This window comes from Lemur catta, chromosome 6 (genome assembly GCF_020740605.2).
Source record: "Lemur catta isolate mLemCat1 chromosome 6, mLemCat1.pri, whole genome shotgun sequence".
NCBI lineage: Eukaryota > Metazoa > Chordata > Mammalia > Primates > Lemuridae > Lemur > Lemur catta.
Genome location: NC_059133.1, coordinates 11,035,281 through 11,055,093, shown reverse-complemented (window position 1 = coordinate 11,055,093; position 19,813 = coordinate 11,035,281). Strand labels below are relative to the sequence as shown.

Below are 19,813 nucleotides of genomic sequence, written 5' to 3'. Positions count from 1 at the left end.
GGGAGCTCACCCAGTGCCAAGAACAGAGCCTGTCCTTAACAGCCAGAGTGGAAAAACCTAATGATTTAAGGAGCATCAATTAGAGTACTAAAGAGTCTTGCCTCAGCAGCAAGGAAAAATTAACCAGAGACTAAACACAGCTCTAGTCCTATCTAATGAAGCTTAAAATCAAGACCTGAAAGGATCAAACTGTTTCTAAGAAACTTAGCTGTGCTGTAGATAAGGCTCAACAATATTTGTAGAAATAAAGAATTATCTAGCATCCAACAAGGTAAAATCACGACGTCTGGCATCCAATGAAAAATTACCAGACGTGCAAAGAAGCAGGAAAATACAACCCATAATGCTGAGAAAAATAAATAAATCACAACTGACCCAGAACTAATACATATGTTAAGATAAGCAGGCAAGGACATTAAAACATCTGTATCCCACATGTTCAAGATGTGAGAAGAAAAAAATGAGCATGTTAAAAAGAGACACGAGAGGTGTAAAAAAGACCCACATCAAAATTCTAGACATGAAAACTATGAAGTCTGAGATTTAAAAAAAAAAATACTGGATTGGATGACAGGCAGATCAGACATTACAGGAAAAAAAAGATTAGTGCACTTGATGACACCACAATACAAACTATCCAAAAGAAAACATACAGAGAGGAAAAAAAACTTAAAAAAAAAGATCAGTGAACTTTGAAAACAACATGGAATGGTTAGAGTCTGCTATATATCTGGGTTGACAGCTTTTCAAAAGTAGTATTAATATGTAAAGAATCTAACCTATGGTCATCTGAAGTGGAAGGCAAAAGAGAGAGGGAGATGCTGTACTCCATATACCAGATTTGGTATAATTACCATGCGTTGCCAATCGCTAAAATTTCATTGTCACTTTTCTACTTCTCTTTCTTTGTCATGCCCTTCTTCTCTCTTTCCTAACTTCCCGGGAGACTAGAGCTCCTATGCCATTTACCTTCATACTATCTTCTGGATATACACAGCTTTCTACAAGAACATCTACAAAAGTTTTGTGTGTCCCCCAAATAGTTGTTTATTCCAAAATCCCATCTTCTAGCCAAGTAAAGCATCTGTTTCCCAAACTATATTTAAGTATTAACTGACTTTAAGTAATAAGCATTAGGTTATGAGTGATTACCCAATTTAACTTTCTCATTTTATATTTCAAAAGAGGACCCTGTCAATGAATTAACAAGTTAAAATCATTAATTCATTCAAGAAATATTTGCTGGATACTAAAATTGAACCAGACATGGTAATAAATACTCATGATACAGTCTCAATTCTGAAAGAAACTACATTCTGATGTAAAAAATGTACTCATAATTACAGTACTTTATATAACAGCATGAGCTAAAACAACAACAGGGACAACTCTGTGAGATAAGGCAAGTTTTCTGAAGTAGGTGAAGTCTAAGATGAAATCTTTAAAGACAAAAAATTAATCATATGGGAGAAAAATGCATTCTGGCCCAAAGTAATAATACAGTCATGTGTCACTTAATGACAGGGATACATTCTGAGAAATGTGTCCTTAGGCGATATGGTTATGTACACGAACATCAGAGTGTACTTACACAAACCTAGATCCTATACCTGCTGCACACCTACGCTATATGGTACAGCCTATTACTCCTAGGCTACAAACCTGTATAGTACATTACTGAATACTGTAGGCATGTGTAACATAATGCTACGTATCTGTGTATCTAAACATATCTAAACATTTAAAAATGGACAGTAAAACTATGGTATTGTAATCTTATGGGATTACTGTCATATATGCAATCTGTTGTTGACTGAAACTTCGCTATGTGGTACATGACTGTACATGAAAAAAATACAAAAAATAATATATAAAAAATATATGAAGGCCGGGCGTGGTGGCTCACGCCTATAATCCTAGCCCTCTGGGAGGCCGAGGCGGGTGGATCGCTCAAGGTCAGGAGTTCGAGACCAGTCTGAACGAGAACCCGTCTCTACTAAAAATAGAAATAAAAATTATCTGGACAACTAAAAATATATATAGAAAAAATTAGTCTGGCATGGTGGTGCATGCCTGTAGTCCCAGCTACTCGGGAGGCTGAGGCAGTAGGATCGCTTAAGCCCAGCAGTTTGAGGTTGCTGTGAGCTAGGCTGATGCCACGGCACTCACTCTAGCACGGGCAACAAAGTGAGACTCTGTCTCAAAAAAAAAAAAAAAAAAATATATATATATATATATATATATATATATGAAAACCAAGAAGGTATAAAATATAGCATATTTGGGGAATTGCAAATAGCTTGGATTTGGGGGTGGGGAGAAGGGAGAAAGGAAGTGAGGAAAGGAGAAGAATCTTCATACCTTCCGGGGGGAAACATGAGAAAGCAAATCAGGGGTTTCATTCTAACAGGGATATATGATGACTGTCAAAACCACTCAAAACTGTGTCCCCATCGTCAAGCTATATGGGCAAATCTTATCTATGTTAAGAAAAGAAAAAAAAAAAAAAAAGATAGCGAAGACCTGCATTCCTCTAAGTCAGGGATCAGCAAACTACGGCTTGTGGTCCAAAGCCGTCACTTTAGTTAACAACAATTTATTGTATATTTCAAAATAGCTAGAACGGAAGATGTGAAATGTTCCCAATACAAAGAAATGATAAATGTTTGAGGTGATAAATAGTCCTAACTTGATTTGACCATTACATATTGCATGCATATATCAAAATACCATGTGTACCCCCAAAATATGTACAATTATTATGTATCAATAAAAAATTTTTAAAATACTCATAATTGGTATTTTTACTTAGTAATTAGACATAAATAAATAACAAATCATTCATAAAAATTAATGCAATTAGTCCAGGATAGCCAGTAAAGATTCTGGAAACCATGTTTTCATATCCATGAGGAATAATTCAAGGAAGTAGGAAAAAGGAACAAAGACAACAGAATATTAAAGGGAACTTTCAGCAGTATCTTGAAATATTTGGCTTTTATGTAGAAGAGATTAAACTACTCTATATGACTCCAGATGATAGAACTAGGAAGAGTGAGAGAGAGCACAATAACAAAAACAGATTTCAGCTCATCATAAAGAAAACTTTTCTACTTTTTAACAGCCAATAATGGAATTATTGATCTTATAAGGTTAACAGTATAATTAAAGAGTATGTAAATTCGGAATGAAATAGGGCTCTGGTTTGAAACCTAGGTTTGTCTGAACCCAGAGTCACCAGGTTGCTTAACCTCTAGAATCTCAGTCTCATGCAAAAAATGGGAAAAACACCACTGGACTCAAAAGGTGACTGACAAGTGATATGTAATACGAATATGATAACTGTAAATGTGATATGTATGTAAAACTGGCACAAAGTAGGTATGAAAAAACAAAAAGTTATTTCAGTAACAGTCATTATTAGTGTTGGTTAAGAACAAGGATGTTAGAGCCAAACTCTTTGGGTTTCCTAATTTCCACAATATGGATATTAATAATATTTATCTCACAAGGCTGCTGAAAAGAATAAATGACTTAATATATGTAAAGCATTTAAGATAGTGCTTAATGCATAGTATGTATGCTACAACTATTATTAATATTATTAAATGATAATATCCTAATAACATAATAATTATTACATTTTACCATATAATAATAAATTCCTTTTATTCAACAGTGAATTGTTACTGCACATGCTTCATCTAAGTATTGAATAAGTCAGAGATGGTAATTTCAGAAGTGAATCAGAGAGTCTTACCTAAATTAATTCATTCACTCATTCAACAAATATTGACTGAATATCCAACACCTACTAGGGGCATTAGAGTACCGTGGTTAAGAATATCAATTCCCGTGCTATATCTGGATGTGAACCCCTACAACATCTCTCTATGAACTAGGGCAAGCCACCCAATCATTATATGCCTAGTTTCCTCTTTTGTATAATGTGGATAATACAGGGTTGTTGAGAGGATTCAATGAGTTAGTGTAGGCAAAGTGCTTAGAACGGTATCTGATATTAACACATCATAAGTATACATAAGAATTAGCTGCAATTATTATGACTATGTTCCAGGTACTGTTCTAGACACTGGGAATACAAACAGACTGTGGGTAAAGTCCCTGACTTCACGGAGTTTATGTTCTTTGGGGGTAGAGGTGAGGGGAAATAGATAGCAAGCAAACATCTAACAAGTAATGATAAGCACTAAAATCAAAGACAAGTGAAGAAAAGGCAGGATGAGGGGATAAGGAGTGATGAGGGAGTGCTAGTTTAGATAGGAAGGTAAAAGGAGAGGTCTCCCTCCAGAAGTAACAGGTGAGTAGAGCAAGCCATGTGGATGTCCGTGGGAAGAGCATTTCAGGCAGAGAGAAAAGCAGAAGGAAAGGCCCTGAGCAGGAGGGTGTAAGGTGTGTTAAGGGAACAGCAAAGAGGCCAGTGTCACTGGAGTGAAATATGGAAAGAAAAAGGCAGCAGGAGATGAGGCAGGGTAGACAGCTAGGCTCCTGATCATGCAGTGTCACAAAGACCTTTTTAAAGCCACAGGATTTTGAGTCTGAAGGGAAACAACTGTAAGGTTTAAGCATGGGGGTGACAAAATCAGACTTAACATTTTAAATTATTCACTCTGGCAATGACCTCTAACGAAATATTTGACTCTAAGGTTTTCCAAATTTAATTATTCTAATAGTGATAGAGAAACATTGAAAAGTCTGAGAAATGGAAACAATACATCATGATGGCAGACTGCAGCATTTCTGAGTGCCTAGAAGAGGCTGAGCACTGGAGCACAATAAAGGTGCTACAATCAAAACTGCCAAGTATTTATTGCAGGGGAGCATTCTATTTGTGCTTGGTGTATTTCATATATAAAGTGTTGTGCAGAAATGTTCAAAAAAGATTTCATAACAGTTTGGAATGCTGGGAAAAACAAGTGAGGAACTATGACTTCAGAAGGGACTGCTTGGCATACCAATATATCAGACCCCAGAGAGGAACAGTATGCCAGAAGGAGACTAGGGTGCGTACAGGGGCTGTATCATTAGTATGACTGGTTTCAAGTGACAGTCTGAGTATCAAAAATAGATGTCAAAGAAACAACCCAAGGTAAGGAATTACATGGTAAGAAGTTAAAATTTAAGTACTCTATGAAAATCAAAAAGAAAGATGAAATTTTTCCCATATGAAAATTTGTGTAAATGTGAGTTTGGAATTTTTTAGGGAAGAACAGAAAACTGGGTATACAAAACCAGCAATTTTAGCTTATGCTCTATCACTCACTGAGAGGGATGAAGAACGTCATTACCTGTCAACATGGAGATGTCCTCTGTAGCAATGCAAACTTAAATAGCAGGTTGTCAAACACCAAGCTTACCTAGACTCAACTGCAAAACTAAGGAGAAAGACAAAGGAAAAAATAATAAAGCGAAGGGGCAAAAGAAAAAAAAGAAGTATGTGTGGCTGGGTTGTGATTGAGAAGGAAAAACCATTTAATGAATCAAAATTGCTCAGATTTTATCACAGCTCCATTTATGGAATTCTGGGTATCTTTTCAGCAAAGTTAAGTCATTTTTAGAATAGCAATACTTTTCAAGAGCCAGTCTTGGCCTTGGCAAGGAAATGGTTATAACTGAAGATATGGAGCAGTGTAGAACTCAAATCTCTGGAAAAAGTAAGGCTTTTGTTTGTTCATTGTAAAGTAACATAAATTTAGTCTCCAACCCACAATCCTCGCCTGTCCTCCAACTTCCCCAAATCCTGTGCAGCCCATAGAAAGTGGAAAGTGTGCCAAAACAAACAGTGTGGCTGCAGCTCCGTGGATGAAGGGTGGGATGAGGTTCGGGTGGCAAGGGAGCATGACTGGCAGGCAACAGAATGGAATCACTTTAAAGCAATACCACAAAATGGAGACAATAATCTGAGGATTTCCAGAATTCTCAGAAAATGGTATATGCTAAGCAAAATCATGAATAGATTCCCTACTTCAACTAATTTCAAAAAACAACAAAAAACGAAAGGATCGGAGAAAATGAAACAAAGCAAAACATACCTGCTCTCTTATCTGTGTTTAAGTAAAGTATAAAATACCCTCCCTCTTCTCTTCTCCCAACCACCCAGGAACAGAAGAGCAAACTGGCAGCAGCTCAGGTGAAAGACTTCAGCCTTCCAGCCACAAAGAGGGGAGATAGCAGACAATGGAACTGGTGATTCATTACAAAAGAATACACTTCAGAGCGGCCTGCTGCCACATGGACTCACAGCACTATTTAAAGGAACAGCAACCCCCTTTCCAACCTCCCTTATTCCTAACACCTACCCTCCTCTTGGTCCTGATGGAAAACAGATTTTGAAGAAAATGCCAGCAAAGCACTGAGCTGTCCAAGAAAGGGAGGGCTTTGTGTTCCACAGAAACTGGCAGTCTTATGCCATAGTAGAGTACAAAAATTTTCTTTCACATCCACACTGTAAAATCTTTTCCTCTCTGCCTAGTACACTTTCCCTTTCAATAATAAATAGTATAACTGAGTTTGAGTCTGGCTAAAAACCTTTTTGTTCACTAATTAGAGTTGAAGTCACTTGTAATTTTGTTTTTCTAATTTACATATAGTCTGAGAATGATTTCTCTTTTCCTTCTTTTTATTCCACATTGTTACTTTCACAGATGTGAGAAGATGCAATAATTTAGTTAATAAGCTCAAAGAGAAGACTTCAGTGAAATACTCCTATGACATATACGTGAAGATAATTATTTTTTAAAATGTCACATGAGCATGTCTGTATATTATATTAGAATTTTGTGACTAAATTGCCATTTGCTTTTTTTTTGATTCCTTATTATTAACTTAAGTGACAGAGCAGTTATTAATTAAAACAAAAACAGGTCTTAGAAAACTAGAGCATACATAAAATAATAAAGCACACACACTGTGCAAATACTGATATGGATCCAATATTGTACAGTGAAAATATCATCTACTGAAACTCCTTCTTCCACCAGCTGCTCAGGAAATTAGGGACTAGAGAAATGGCATGATCTGAAGATGCAAAGGACCTAGGTGGCAAATAGTGAAAACACATAATAGTGAAAACACATCTATGTATCTCTTAATATACTAGTCAAGACACTAAATACTATCATAAACCACTTAACTTTGATAACCCAGCCCTGCCCAATATAGACATTTTATATTAAGAAAGCTTACGTGACAGGTCATCATCAAATGTTGGGATTGGATGGCTGGCTCAAAAAAATACAACAAAACAAAACCACAGAATAAATGAAAGATTTGGCCCAGCTGGTTATTTCCTTTGACTTTCCCCCCCCCAGGCTACTATGTACATATTAACATTTCTATGTATACAACAAAACAAATATGCTACAATACTGAAAACCCACAAATTTGATATTCTGTCCTTTCCAGTTGTATAATTTCAGGATGGGCAAAAACTAGTTGCTTCTTTCCTTCAGCATTCAGCACATCCTGATAAAACATGATGATTTTAATTTATCTATTAGAATTTCTTAAGCATCAAAAAATCCCTCATTCCAGTTTCCATTTATTTCTTCTCCTTCATTCCTAAAATTATAGTTTCCTTAAATACTGTTAAGACCACAATATTCAGTGTGTATAAGCACATGCATTCTAACTTATGCTCACATGTACTGTACTTACCAGCTCCTCTAGAAACTAAGGGGAAATGTTCCAAGAGGCTACACAAAACTTATTATAAAAATTCCTAGTTTAGATAACTCTTTCACTGATTTAAAAATATATATAATAAACAGTCAAGTAGGTGAAAAGCTTTCAGTAATATCTGAGAAAGAAGAGAGCTGTTACCCTCTAATATTGCCAGTTAATAAAAATTGAATGAGGGCTCCAAGGTTAAGCAAGTATCACATCCCAAGCAACACAGAGAATCCAGAAATAGGTTTTCTCTTTTATGAACATTTTTTAAAAACAAAGCAATATTTCAAAAGAGTTTGTTAGACTGATGATGATAGGATAAGAAGTAGAAGAGAAATGTTTCAAAGGTTTTTCCACTTTCCAGAAGAGGGAGGGGTTTCTTGATAAATCTCCAATCTCAGATCTGGTGAAAAATTACTTTGGAAAGATACATTCTTTGAAGCTTTCCTTTCCTCTGGGTCACAATGGGTCTCACTACAGGTCTCCCTCCTTTTAAACAGCACTGCAGGGCATTATATAACATTTAATGGAATAGGATTCCAGCTCCTAAAATGATGCTTCTATCCTGATAGCTAGCTGACTCTCTCGCCCTCCGGTGGTGACTTGGAGAAGAAGGGAAGAGAAAACACAAAAAAAGGACAACCTCCTTAAAAGGAAAGCACTGCCCAGTGATGAAATTTCCCTACAGAGCATAAAAGCCTGGAGTGAAACTGATCCTAAGTCTGAGACGAAAGGACTTGAATGTTCTATAATGGAAATGATTTTTCATTGACAAATCACAGTTTCGTTATTCCTTTTCAACCTACACACATAAAGAAAAAAGGGTAGAAGGACATACAGAAGGGTGCCAACAAGAAAAATTGCCCCACTAGGGAGAACTGTGGAAGAGAATTCACCTTTCCATTTGTCAAGGATGACTTGCTAAAATGCAGATTAGATATTGCCAGACATAACCAAAGAGAGGCAGGGAGAAAAAGGCAGAGACAGAGAGGAAAGGGAGGAAAGGGGGGTAGGAGGAGAGGGAGAGGGGGAGAGAGAGAGAGGAAAAGGGAGGGAGCGCGGGAGAAAGAGAGATGGAGAGGGGAGAGAGGAGAGGGAGAAGAGATATCATCCATTTCCTACTCCCTCTCCTTCAAATGTCTTTTAAAGCCTGTGTGATTGTCATTTATACATTCAGATTTGTTCTCCTGTCAGGAAAGGCTCTACCTGCCTCTGTTACACCTGGATACTCCTAAGGTTCCTACTGAAAATCTTCTTTGACAGTAGCAAAGCCATGAAAATTAAACATTCTTTTCTAACCTTCATTTTTAATAAGCCATTTAGAGCGAAGGCAGCAAAACTGCAATTCCATAGCCAGTTCTGAGAAACCAAAGTGAATCGGGAATCAGACTCCCTATAACACAAATTCTTCTGCAATTCTAAAAGGAAGTCAATCCCTCTCCCCTCTTTTTGGCAGTCTATAAGAATCTCTTCCTACCTCTGCAGTCTTTCCCTCCCTCTTCTCAGAACCAAGACAAAGAGGTAGACAAATCCCCACAGGGTCTTTCCTGAGCTACAGCTGCACAGTACAGGAAACAGGAATCTGCTATGGAGCTGAGGGAGGGGGGAAAAAGGATACAGATACATAACACACACATAAACGGACTGGACAGACACAGACCAACACTTTTCAGCTGATAACAATAAATCTGGCCTTTTCTAAGACGACAATAATAATTAAAACTCTGCTTACTTTACCCCACCCCCAAACCTTTCTTTAGATCGCAGAGACGACAAAAGAAACAGACCGGGGAAGCACAAATCTTACCTGAGTTACCATTTTCTTTTTCTCCATAAACCAAACAGAGTAGAAGATAAACCCTTCAAAACAGCGGTGCTGGGGCACACCTCCACAGCTTTCTTTTCCACCCCCCTCCCCCCCAATCTAGCTATTTAAGGGTGGGTAATTGATCTCCCTTTATACCAGTTTCCTTCCTTTTTCTTTCTAATGTTTCTTCCTTTCTTTTCTCTTCCTCTCTGGCAGTCTCTCCCCCTCCTCCTTTCTCCAGCTCCCTCCCATATCTCAGGCAGATGGCTGAAGGAAGCCCCACCCCTGAATGCCTAAGGTAATTAATCAGAGTAGAGCCCCACCTCTTCCTCCTCCCCCTACCCCTCCCAGCAGGCTGACATCTCCCAACTCCAGAAGCAGGCCTGCTGGAGAATGGCAATTCAGTGTGCACTTTGCGCGCGCGCGTGCCTGCGTGTGCGTGTGTGTGTGTGTGTGTGTGTGTGTGTGTGTGCGAGAGAGAGAGAGAGAGGGAGAGAATGTGAAGGGGGAGGAAAGGGTTTTAAGGATGTGATGGTGGCATTAACTATACAGCACTGAAAGCATTCACAGCAGCTTACTATAGTTAATACAGATTTAAGAGATTCCAGCCATGAATATCTGGTAATAAATAAGAAATGAAACAAAATTTTTTTTTTAAATTTTCACTGATATACAGTTTATAGATGTAGTGGACTTAATGAAAGCTATGAAGAAGTGAAAAGCTGTTGAATGACCACTGACTGGAAGGTTTTTCAAAGAACAGAAACATGTAAGAACTTGCTTGTCCTGGAAGACCACACCAGCCTAATGAGGGCAAAGGACTAAAAGAGAGGAGGGAGATAACTTAAGTGATTATTTTTTCTACTATAAAAAAACCTAGGGATTCTGAAAAAGTTGTCTACAAATATGACCCTTTAAGAAACTTAAAGTGTACACAAATTTGACTGCTTAAGGCTTCCTGTTTCATTAAAAACCCTGGTTAACTGAGAATTCACTCTTTTTGCTCCCCAGCCTTCTGTGTTTCAGCCTCTATTGAAAAAAGAATCCTTTCATATATATACACTGTACATCTGTGTCATTACTGTAAATAGTAACTGTTACTATAGAGGTATAAATATGGAAGGTTTAGGAAAATGTTTACTGAACCTAAGAGTTACATTAAAGTTCTCTTATTAAAAGGATGTAATGAAAAAAGCATCAAAAATGTGGTTCAGTCTAGAAGTCCTTTTCTAATTCTTCCCTTTATTAGTTACCTTGGGAAAGTCTGTAACCTCTAAATATAAATTTCATAAATTCCCTATATTATTAAATATTCAAATAAAAATGTGAACATTTGAAGGGTTTATGATTTTTATCATTTGTCTCATAAAAATTATGATTTTCTAATTTTTAGCACTCTAATAAATACGAACCCATTATGAAGGATTTATTACATATTTTAGATAAGCTATATTTTAATACTTAATGGACTACCCAAAGGTCAAAGAGATTAGTTAAAAAATTAAGCTTCCCATTTATTTTCTAAAAATTTTTTACAAGCCCAAGGCTAACACCATAAGCTTCTCATTTTTAAAATAAATACCTAAAGAAATCAAAATTCAAAATCCCAAATCACTCTGAGAATACATAGGTTTTTGCTGTCTACATGAAGATTGTTTGGCAACATATAGAACAAGAATCTTTAAAATGTGCTGTATAATAACTGTTGGTTGGCACATTGTCAAAGCAACATCATCACACTTGCCCCTAAATTAATAATCATTTTAACAATGCTGAAAAGAACACAGGAACTACAAAACCGTCTGTGGAACCTAAAGAAACAGCACAATCATAGCTATTTATTGAGTACATACAATATGTCAGGCTATATTCTGTGTGTTTTATAAGTATATATATACTTTTGGTATAATCCATAATATATAAAGAAATATGAAAAAAAAGATCTCCAAATATTAGAAAAAAATTATGAGAAAAGGAATAGATCAGTACTAAGCCTGTTCTTATTTAATACTTTTGGAAATGATCTATATAGAACATATACGAATTTGCAACTGAAAAGTCAATCAGGAAGAGATAAAATACAGTCAAATCTTTTTAAAGACAAAGTGAGTAAGCAGAAAAAGGCTAGGTAGGTGAATTTCACTAGAAGCAAGAGCAACCCAGTGTACTTTTGGGAAAAAAAATCTAAATCATATTAATGGGATAGTTGTGTTTTCAGTTCTAATATATGAAATAAACCTGAGAATTACTGTATACCATTCTCTGATCCACTGGGTCATTATATTATTCTTGCCCAAAAGCCCCCACCACCAAGACGATAGACTCCCCTACTCCCCCCAGGCCCCCCACACATCTTGGCTTAGGTGTGACTGCAGCCTCTATACATCATAGAAAGAGAAGGCAAGGCCCTAAGAGGAGATTTTTTTTTTTTTAATAAAAAGGCAAATGAGGGATCCTCACATGCAAATAAGATAAAGGTTTCCTCAGGCCAGGATTCATGCTGCTTTTCTACATTTAGCACCAATATTTTATACTGCAAATAATAGGCTTAAAAATTCATTACCAAAAGAAAGAGTTGGTACAAACTAAAAATAAAAAATATTAAAATGATTTTTATAAACTCGCTGAACAACAGGATCATAGTGAGCATTGGACTAGAACAATGATATTCTGAAGTGTGTCCCTGACTTTAAAGTCTGGCACTATAGAGGACAATTTGCTCCCTGGTGCCCAAGAGAAAGAAGAGCAATTGAACAGTCTGAGTCTGACCCAGCAAAACTGGAGTCCCCTGGTGGCTGAATGTGAAAAGTAATGTACCAAGGAGAGACTCATTTCAGGGCATTTCCCCTGGAGGAGAGGGATGGGCAGGAGCTGGGAGGCTGGGAAGGGGAACAGGCACAATGAGAATCTCAGCTAAGGGAGGAGGCCAGGACCACCTGCATGGACCAATCATGAGCTTCCAGCAAAGTGTCTGGGACATGGTAGGCATTCAAGAAATATTTATTAAATAAACAAATGAAGGAAAGGGACACTTCTGATCATCTCAATCAATTCCTTATTTCCTCAATGTTTTATACAATCTCCAGAACTCCAGCTTCCTTTCTCCCATACTACTCAATTGAAATTTATCTTATTTAAGTCACCAAAAACCTCCAGATGATGGTCAAATTCAACGGACATTTTATATCTTCTTTGACTTATTTCTAGCATTTGGCATTACCTCCTTTGGGAAACTCTCACTCTTAATTCAAATGATACCTTTCCTGATTTTCCTCTTTCCCTGTTTACCCCCTTTCCCATCATACTCTGAGTGTTTTTATTGCTTGAGGTGCCATCCTCAGATCTATTTTTATTGCATACCACAGGTTCTTTTTTTTCTTTTTTTTGGAGATAGGATCTCCATCTGTCACCCAGGCTGGAGTGTGGTGGACTGATCATAGCCCACTGTAGTCTTAAACTCATGGGCTCAAGCAATTCTCCTGCCTCAGCCTCCCAAGTAGCTGGGACTACTGGTGCACGCCACCACATTTGGCTAATTTTTCTTTTCTTTTCTTTTCTTTTCTGTTTTTTTTGTAGAGACAGGGTCTCACTACATTGCCCACACTGGTCTTGAACTCCTGACCTCAAGTGATCCTCCAACGTTGGCCTCCCAAAGTGCTGGGATTACAGGAGCAAGCCACTGCATCCAGCCCACACCAGAGGTTTTTAACCCATGGTACATAGTTCCTCACATAGGCACTCCAGTGGAAATTTTTCTTATGTGCATTTCCATGCAGAGAGGATCCATAGTATTTACCAGATTCTCAAGAGTCCAATCCTGAAAGAAGTTAATACTGCTGAACACACTTGCTCTAGGTGTTCTAACTCATCCTATCACTTCAATTACCACCCATTTACCCTAATGACCCCCACATTTCTATTTCCAGCCCACACATCACTCCTGAATGCCATGTTTCTATTCTTACTCCCTTGAATATGGCCTTATATCTGGCTAATTCATCCTTCGAGGCTTACTTCAGGGATTTCCTACTCTAGAAAGCCTTTCCTGACCCTATGTGCTCCCACATGTGGGTTAGGTACCCCTTACCTGAGTGTATACTTTACCTTAGTTTCTAACCCATGGTATATAACTGTTGAAGTTATTATTCTGCATAACTATGACTAGACTATGAGAAATCTGAGGGTAGAAATGATGGTTCATACCATATCCCCAGTTCTCAACCCAGTGCCTGAATGCACAGTAAATGAATAAATGTTGATAACAAGTAATAATGCATCTATTCCTATCTCTAGTCATTTATTTATCCATACATGAGTTCATAAGAATGAAGAGTATCTATGTGGTGACCAAAATATTATAAAAGCATTCCTTCTTCTAAGAGCATATCTGGAAATATCTTCAAATTTGTAAATTTACTTCAATATCTTTTAGAAATCTAAAGCTGAAAGGAAGATGTACAAAAAGAGTGGGAGAAAGGCTTTATTTTCAACTTTATCAGAATAAGTCAGATTCTAGACAAAATAATACCCACTCATTTAAAAAAAAAAAAAAACCTCATAACTTTAGGTCCTTGCTCTTCTCAATTTTACCTAGATGTGACTCAACTTCCCTACCTTCCACCCACGTACCAGCAATGCTATAAAAGCAGATCCAAGAATCCCTGAAGAGAAAGCAGGGCTTGCTCCTACTTTCCCAGGCTGCCTCTGACACCCAAGTGAAAAGCAACTTTAAAGAGAGAGCATTTCCTGCAATAATAAAAACTTGTTAGTATAAAAGCTCTTCACAGCACTCCCCCACACAATAACCCTAGCTAAGTGTAAATAACAATTTACACCTAATAGAGATTAAATACCTTTCCAGAAGCATCTCTAACACAATAACACTCTAATATCCTTTACCCCAACATTCCCTTTAACATAGATGAAGCCAAATTATAGCTAACTCTATTATTTCCCTAGCGTCTTTACTCTAGTTTAGGCAGGGTTCACTTATATAGAACCTAATCTAGAAAAAAAGGTGAGAGTGAAATTTGAAATCAACTGCTTTAGACCTTATATACTTATAACAAACAAATAATCCTCATATTTATTTCTTGTCCCCCAAAATCAAACCTTTAGAACAAAACCACAAATAACATAAACTGAGACATTGGTGAGGCCAGAGAAATTAGAAAATATTAATTCATAAATTAATATCTGGCTTTGGGTAACTTACTCTATCAAGAGTAAGACATCTCAAACCCTATACAACAACTACAGTCATATCTACAACTGAACTTATGTATACATTCTCTGTACTCTGTAAGGGGTTAAGGAAAAGGTTCTCACACAAACATTAAAAGTGGCAAGATGTAAACAAATTTATCAATAACCGGATTATCAAGAAAATAATACACATGATTACCCTGTGAAAACTGAAGTGCGCTGTTTCTGCAACACTAAAATATTCTGTACCTCTATTATTAAATTACTGGAGACTTTGCTGTCTTGTTTACCATTTTATCCCTGTCCCTGGCATCATATCTGGCACACATTAGGTACTCAAAAAAAATGGTACACAATAAACTAATTCACAATGAGAAATTAAAGAATGAAATATATATTGTCCTACATGAAGGTCATCTGCCCACAAACATTTTACAGACCCAAACATATCTTGGTATCAAAAGTACCTTTTAGATAGATAACTTTCTGCCTCTCAATCTTCCAGATGCCTAATATCCTTAAATTGTCCTTGGCTGTCCTAAACCCTCAAGCAAGACACTTAGCTATACCTCAAAAAATTTAAGACCCTGCTTCCTCTTCCTCCAACTGCCTCATTCGCCACTTGGGTGACAGGTTAAGTAAAAGTGCCTAAGTAAAAGTGACTATAGGAAATATCTCTAACTTGCAATAGTTATATTTTAACCACCCAGTCAGAGGCAGTAAATGTTTAATCCAAAAAGAGTTCTATAGGAATAGTTTCAGAAACAGTTTCTTAAATAGATCATTCTAGGTAGGGGAACTATATTCACTGTCCCTTAAATCATATCTAGCAAGCCCCTATCTATTTACTCTGCCTATATTTTAACCTAATTTGGCCTAGACCAGGTTCTATAAAAGTTATAACCAACTGCACACTCTTATAATAGGCATGATTTTATTAACAAGAAGAGCAATGACAGGTCAAGTACCTAATACTACCTTCTGTTGAAAAGAACACACTTTTGTTTCATTATCTCTAAACTGGCAAATCTAGAAATACTTAACACATTAACTGCCATGTGAGTTGTATTTAACTCACACTAGTTTTGAGCCCAGGGCCCCGTGAAGCATATGTAACTCACACGTCTCTTCACCTTGGGAGCCATGAGAACTATTTTTCAAGTTGCATATAACTCATGCACAGAAAACAATAAAAAATAACAAATTTTTCATTAAATTAAAGAGGATTGTTTTGTTTCCGAAGTTTTTATTCTATTTTCATAATAAAACACGATGGCCCCAAGGAAAAAAAAATTTTTTTCTAGTGTGGTAGTCAATGTGTTAATTAAAAAATAGGCATAAAAACTTTAATTAAAAAAATACTATTCAATCATACCCTCAATAATTTCCAACTGCATAATGCATTAGTATACAACTGCAAGTATTATATAATGAGGAGCTTTGATTTAATTAAACATAAGAATATAACAGAACCCAAAAAGAACATTTTATAACCATAGTTAAGAGTTTGGGTAGCAAATAACCATCTAGTACTCATTTATAAATGCATTGAAAGAAAATTGTTAACTTAAAGAATTAATAAATAAAATTGTAAAATAGTTTGAGATCCTTCAATTTAAAATTGTTTTTTCAATCCCATTAATTTGCTGATGTGGTAGAATGGAGAATACACCTTTAAATTTTAACATCCCATTACCTCCATTTCTAAGCCACCTTAATTTCAGACAGAATAAACCTACTAAATAAAGGGAGCAAAGCCAGGAAAGTGTAGTTTCAAATACTGAGTACTACATTCATCAGTACTAAATCTTAATGACCAAAAAAATTGAGGGTGGCAAATTCATCTTATGAATGAATAAAATTTCACTGAAAAATACTTTATCAAACCATGTCATAATTTCTGAACAGGAAATCTTTAATCCCCTCTACAATTTGAAGAGGGGTCAATTTTCTACCTCAAAAATTTATTTACATTTTATAATTATTTTTTCATATATCTCCAATACCTCAATTCTCTTGGGAAACATTTTTACTTATTCAACTTTTTCCTCAGACAATTTTCCTTATGTTACATTTATTACAAGTCCCATACTTTGCTGGTTGGGTCTCAGAAATTTACTGTTCACAGATGTTTCTCATCAAAAGCACATCAATATTTACTTGTAAGAAGATTTGGTTCTAATCTAGTCTCATGACACTTTCAGCCTTAAACTGTTACACAGACCAATCTATTATGTCAGTTGAGAAATAGTTCACAGATAAGTGAAATCAACAAATATATCAAAACAACCTCATTATGGTAAATATAAATACTCTTAATTTGAATAATCCAAAATAATAGAAAGTTATATAGTTAAAACATATAATATAGACCAATGTATTAGAATATATAGTTAAAGAGAAACATAACCATATCCCTTCCCAGATGATTCTATTACTGGTAGCTTTAGACTTTAATGAAAGTTGTGAGTTTACTCTGGGGAGCTTACCGAACAGGCCCAATTCAAAATAGCCTGGTTTAGCCTTTAGGCTCCAAATTCCTAATAAGATGTACTAGTTAGTTCACCATTTCTTTTAACCCTATGCATTCATGTCTAACCTGCAAGTTAGGTGGTAATTATTAGTGAAATGACTATTTGAAATTAAAAAAATAATTAAGGGTAATGAAAACACAAATAAACTAAAACAAACTGATAGACCGAGTAGTACCTACAATTCAGAATTAATTGTACTGTTTCTATTTTCCTATTCTAGGTTTTCAACACAATCAATTAATATTTCAAAGAATCATGACACATGAGAGATCATCTGGTCCAACTCCTTCATTTTATAGACAAGAAAACTGAAGCCAAGAAAAATGAAGTTATTTCAGCATGAACATGGACATGCTTAACACTGGAACCAGAATCCAGGACTCTTAATTTACTATATTGCTACTAATTTAAAGGCAAATAAATATTCAGAAATATGCTGACAATGTCCTAATATTTTCTGACTCTAGATTTCAGTAAGTCAATAAATAAGATGCTACTAACCCATCACAAAATAGTCTAAAATGTTAAACTGAACACAGTCCCAGCAAGAAGAGAGATGCCCTTTACTACACATTACCTTTCTGAAAAATATAGCAACAACATTTGGCAACTGCCATGTGCATCTCTCATCTGTGCAAAACACAGCCTAAAGTTTATTATAATATGATGGTTTTGTTATGTTACCTTTATATTGCCCAACCCACCCTGTTTAAAACATACACAAACACACGTGCGAGGATCTAAGTTTCAGCACTTCTAGAGCTGTAAGCCAATCATCCCTGTCTGTCTGCTAATACTACAAAATACAAACTTCCTGCTACAGCAAATTAGAAAAAAAACTTGGGAAATCTATACCCTAAATGGCACCAAGTCAAAAGACAGAAAGCCTGTAGACATTTCATTCCACCATAAACCTTCATATCAATCAAATAATACCTGGAAAACAAGTTATAACCCTGGACAAAAGCTTACCTGGACAATAGGATATTGATAATCCATACAATATACACCATACATAGCAAAGGGGAAAAAAATCTTCAGATTAGAACAATACAAAAAGTATCTAATTTTTGCCTTGTTTGATCTGGCTGTCCTATCCAAAGGAACTAGGTAGCATAAAAAAAAAAAAATGCTTGGCTGACTTCCAGTCTACGCAGATTTGGTATGCTGGCTCAGCTGATGAAGTCGGAGCTTGGTTCAGACTAAGCTTCCACCCCAATAGAGTTCAACGATATGCAGAAGAGATGTTCAGGAAAAGCAAAAAGCTCCAACTGAGTTATTAGTTATACAATGAAAAGTACACTAGAGATTTGCTGTTACTATTGATTTTAAACTGACAACTCCACCAGAAACTCAAGAGGTAGAAAACGACAGCCAGGGAAGGGAACACCGGTTCCTTAAAGCGGCACACAAACAGTAGGAAGTATAATATATCCAGCAGCCAAAATAATATATATGTTCCAGGCTTCAAGTGCGTCAGAGAGAACACTCCCAATCCAGGACATGGAAAGGCAGATGGACGGGTATTATTTCTCTATTCCTTTTTGGGTGGGAGCATGAACCCGCGCGTGCGCATGTACACACACACACAGACACGCACGCGCGCACGCACACACACACACACACACACACACTCACACCCTTCTCACTGTCTCCGGCAAAGACAGGTGTTGGGATTAACAGGATAAAACCCTTATGCCATGGAAAGGAATGGGAGAAAAAAGTCACACTGATACATGCAGTAAAGGGATCCCTTTCATGACACTGTTTTTTTTTTTTTTTTTAAATCATTTAACACCTCCCTTCACTGTGCTTTAACAGAAGCTAGGACAGCTGGCAGGATCAGCACTAGAAAAGAGGAAGGTGGCCCCAACTGTGAGGCAACATGAGTCCACTGGAGGCCTCCAGATATGCAGGCTACACTCTCTCAGCTGTTCCAGTCAAACTTGGAAGGATTAACTCTGGCTGCCTGCAAAAAGGTGGGGGTGGAAAGGTCTTTTCAGAAAAGCCAGTTGCTTTTCCCCTTTTAGGAGGCTGTTATACCCAGCCTACTATTATGTACAAACACACATGTGCACACATATTTCTATAACAGATATTAAAAGCAGGAACAAATTTGGACAGGTGTCAGGTTAGTCTGACAAAACACAGCAGGTCAAAGAGTTGGCTTTCAGAACCTATAAGGCCCATCTAAAATCAGAAAACTGCTAAGTAATTCTTAGAAAAAAACGACACAGAGTGAGCAGAAAGTGAAAATAAATGGTCATTAAAAGATATACCATTTAAAACTATTGCTCTTTAAAAATCCTCTATTTGGGTTGAGCATTCAGAAGTTCAAAATGATAAATAATTCTAAATTAGTTTCAGGGGCTATGACCTCCCTAATCTTGCAGAGCCCGTAATAGTAATATTGTAACATGCTTTTGTAAAATTAAACTGTGAGGATTAAATGCAACTGTAAGGACATCTGTGAGAATTTATGTATAACTGGGCTCTCCCAAAGCCCCCAGTGCATTTTTTTCTCCTTTTACGGTTATTGCAATTTATTTTAGGATTATTCACAAGAAATTGTTTTTTA

General features: G+C 36.5%; 1 protein-coding gene and 1 long non-coding RNA gene across 18 annotated transcripts in view; one reads left to right on the top strand and one right to left on the bottom strand.

Annotated features, from left to right (window-relative positions):
* LOC123639315 overlaps positions 1-6,523 on the top strand; it is a 95,367-nt gene extending 88,844 nt beyond the window's left edge. The window contains exon 5 of the long non-coding RNA XR_006735685.1: positions 6,122-6,523. This is a non-coding gene — a long non-coding RNA (uncharacterized LOC123639315). The remainder of the gene's footprint in view (positions 1-6,121) is intronic.
* RBFOX2 (RNA binding fox-1 homolog 2) overlaps positions 1-19,813 on the bottom strand; it is a 270,397-nt gene that overhangs the window by 85,196 nt on the left and 165,388 nt on the right. For 2 of the 17 annotated variants that reach the window (XM_045552985.1, XM_045552989.1), the window contains exon 1: positions 9,497-9,775. The exons of 13 other annotated variants lie outside the window; for them this stretch is intronic. In XM_045552985.1, coding sequence (XP_045408941.1) covers positions 9,497-9,523 — 27 coding nt within the window. In that variant the 5' untranslated portion in view covers positions 9,524-9,775. Of the gene's footprint in view, positions 1-9,496; positions 9,776-19,813 lie in introns of those variants that run through there. 2 more of the 17 variants (XM_045552988.1, XM_045552986.1) reach the window with 2 other exon arrangements.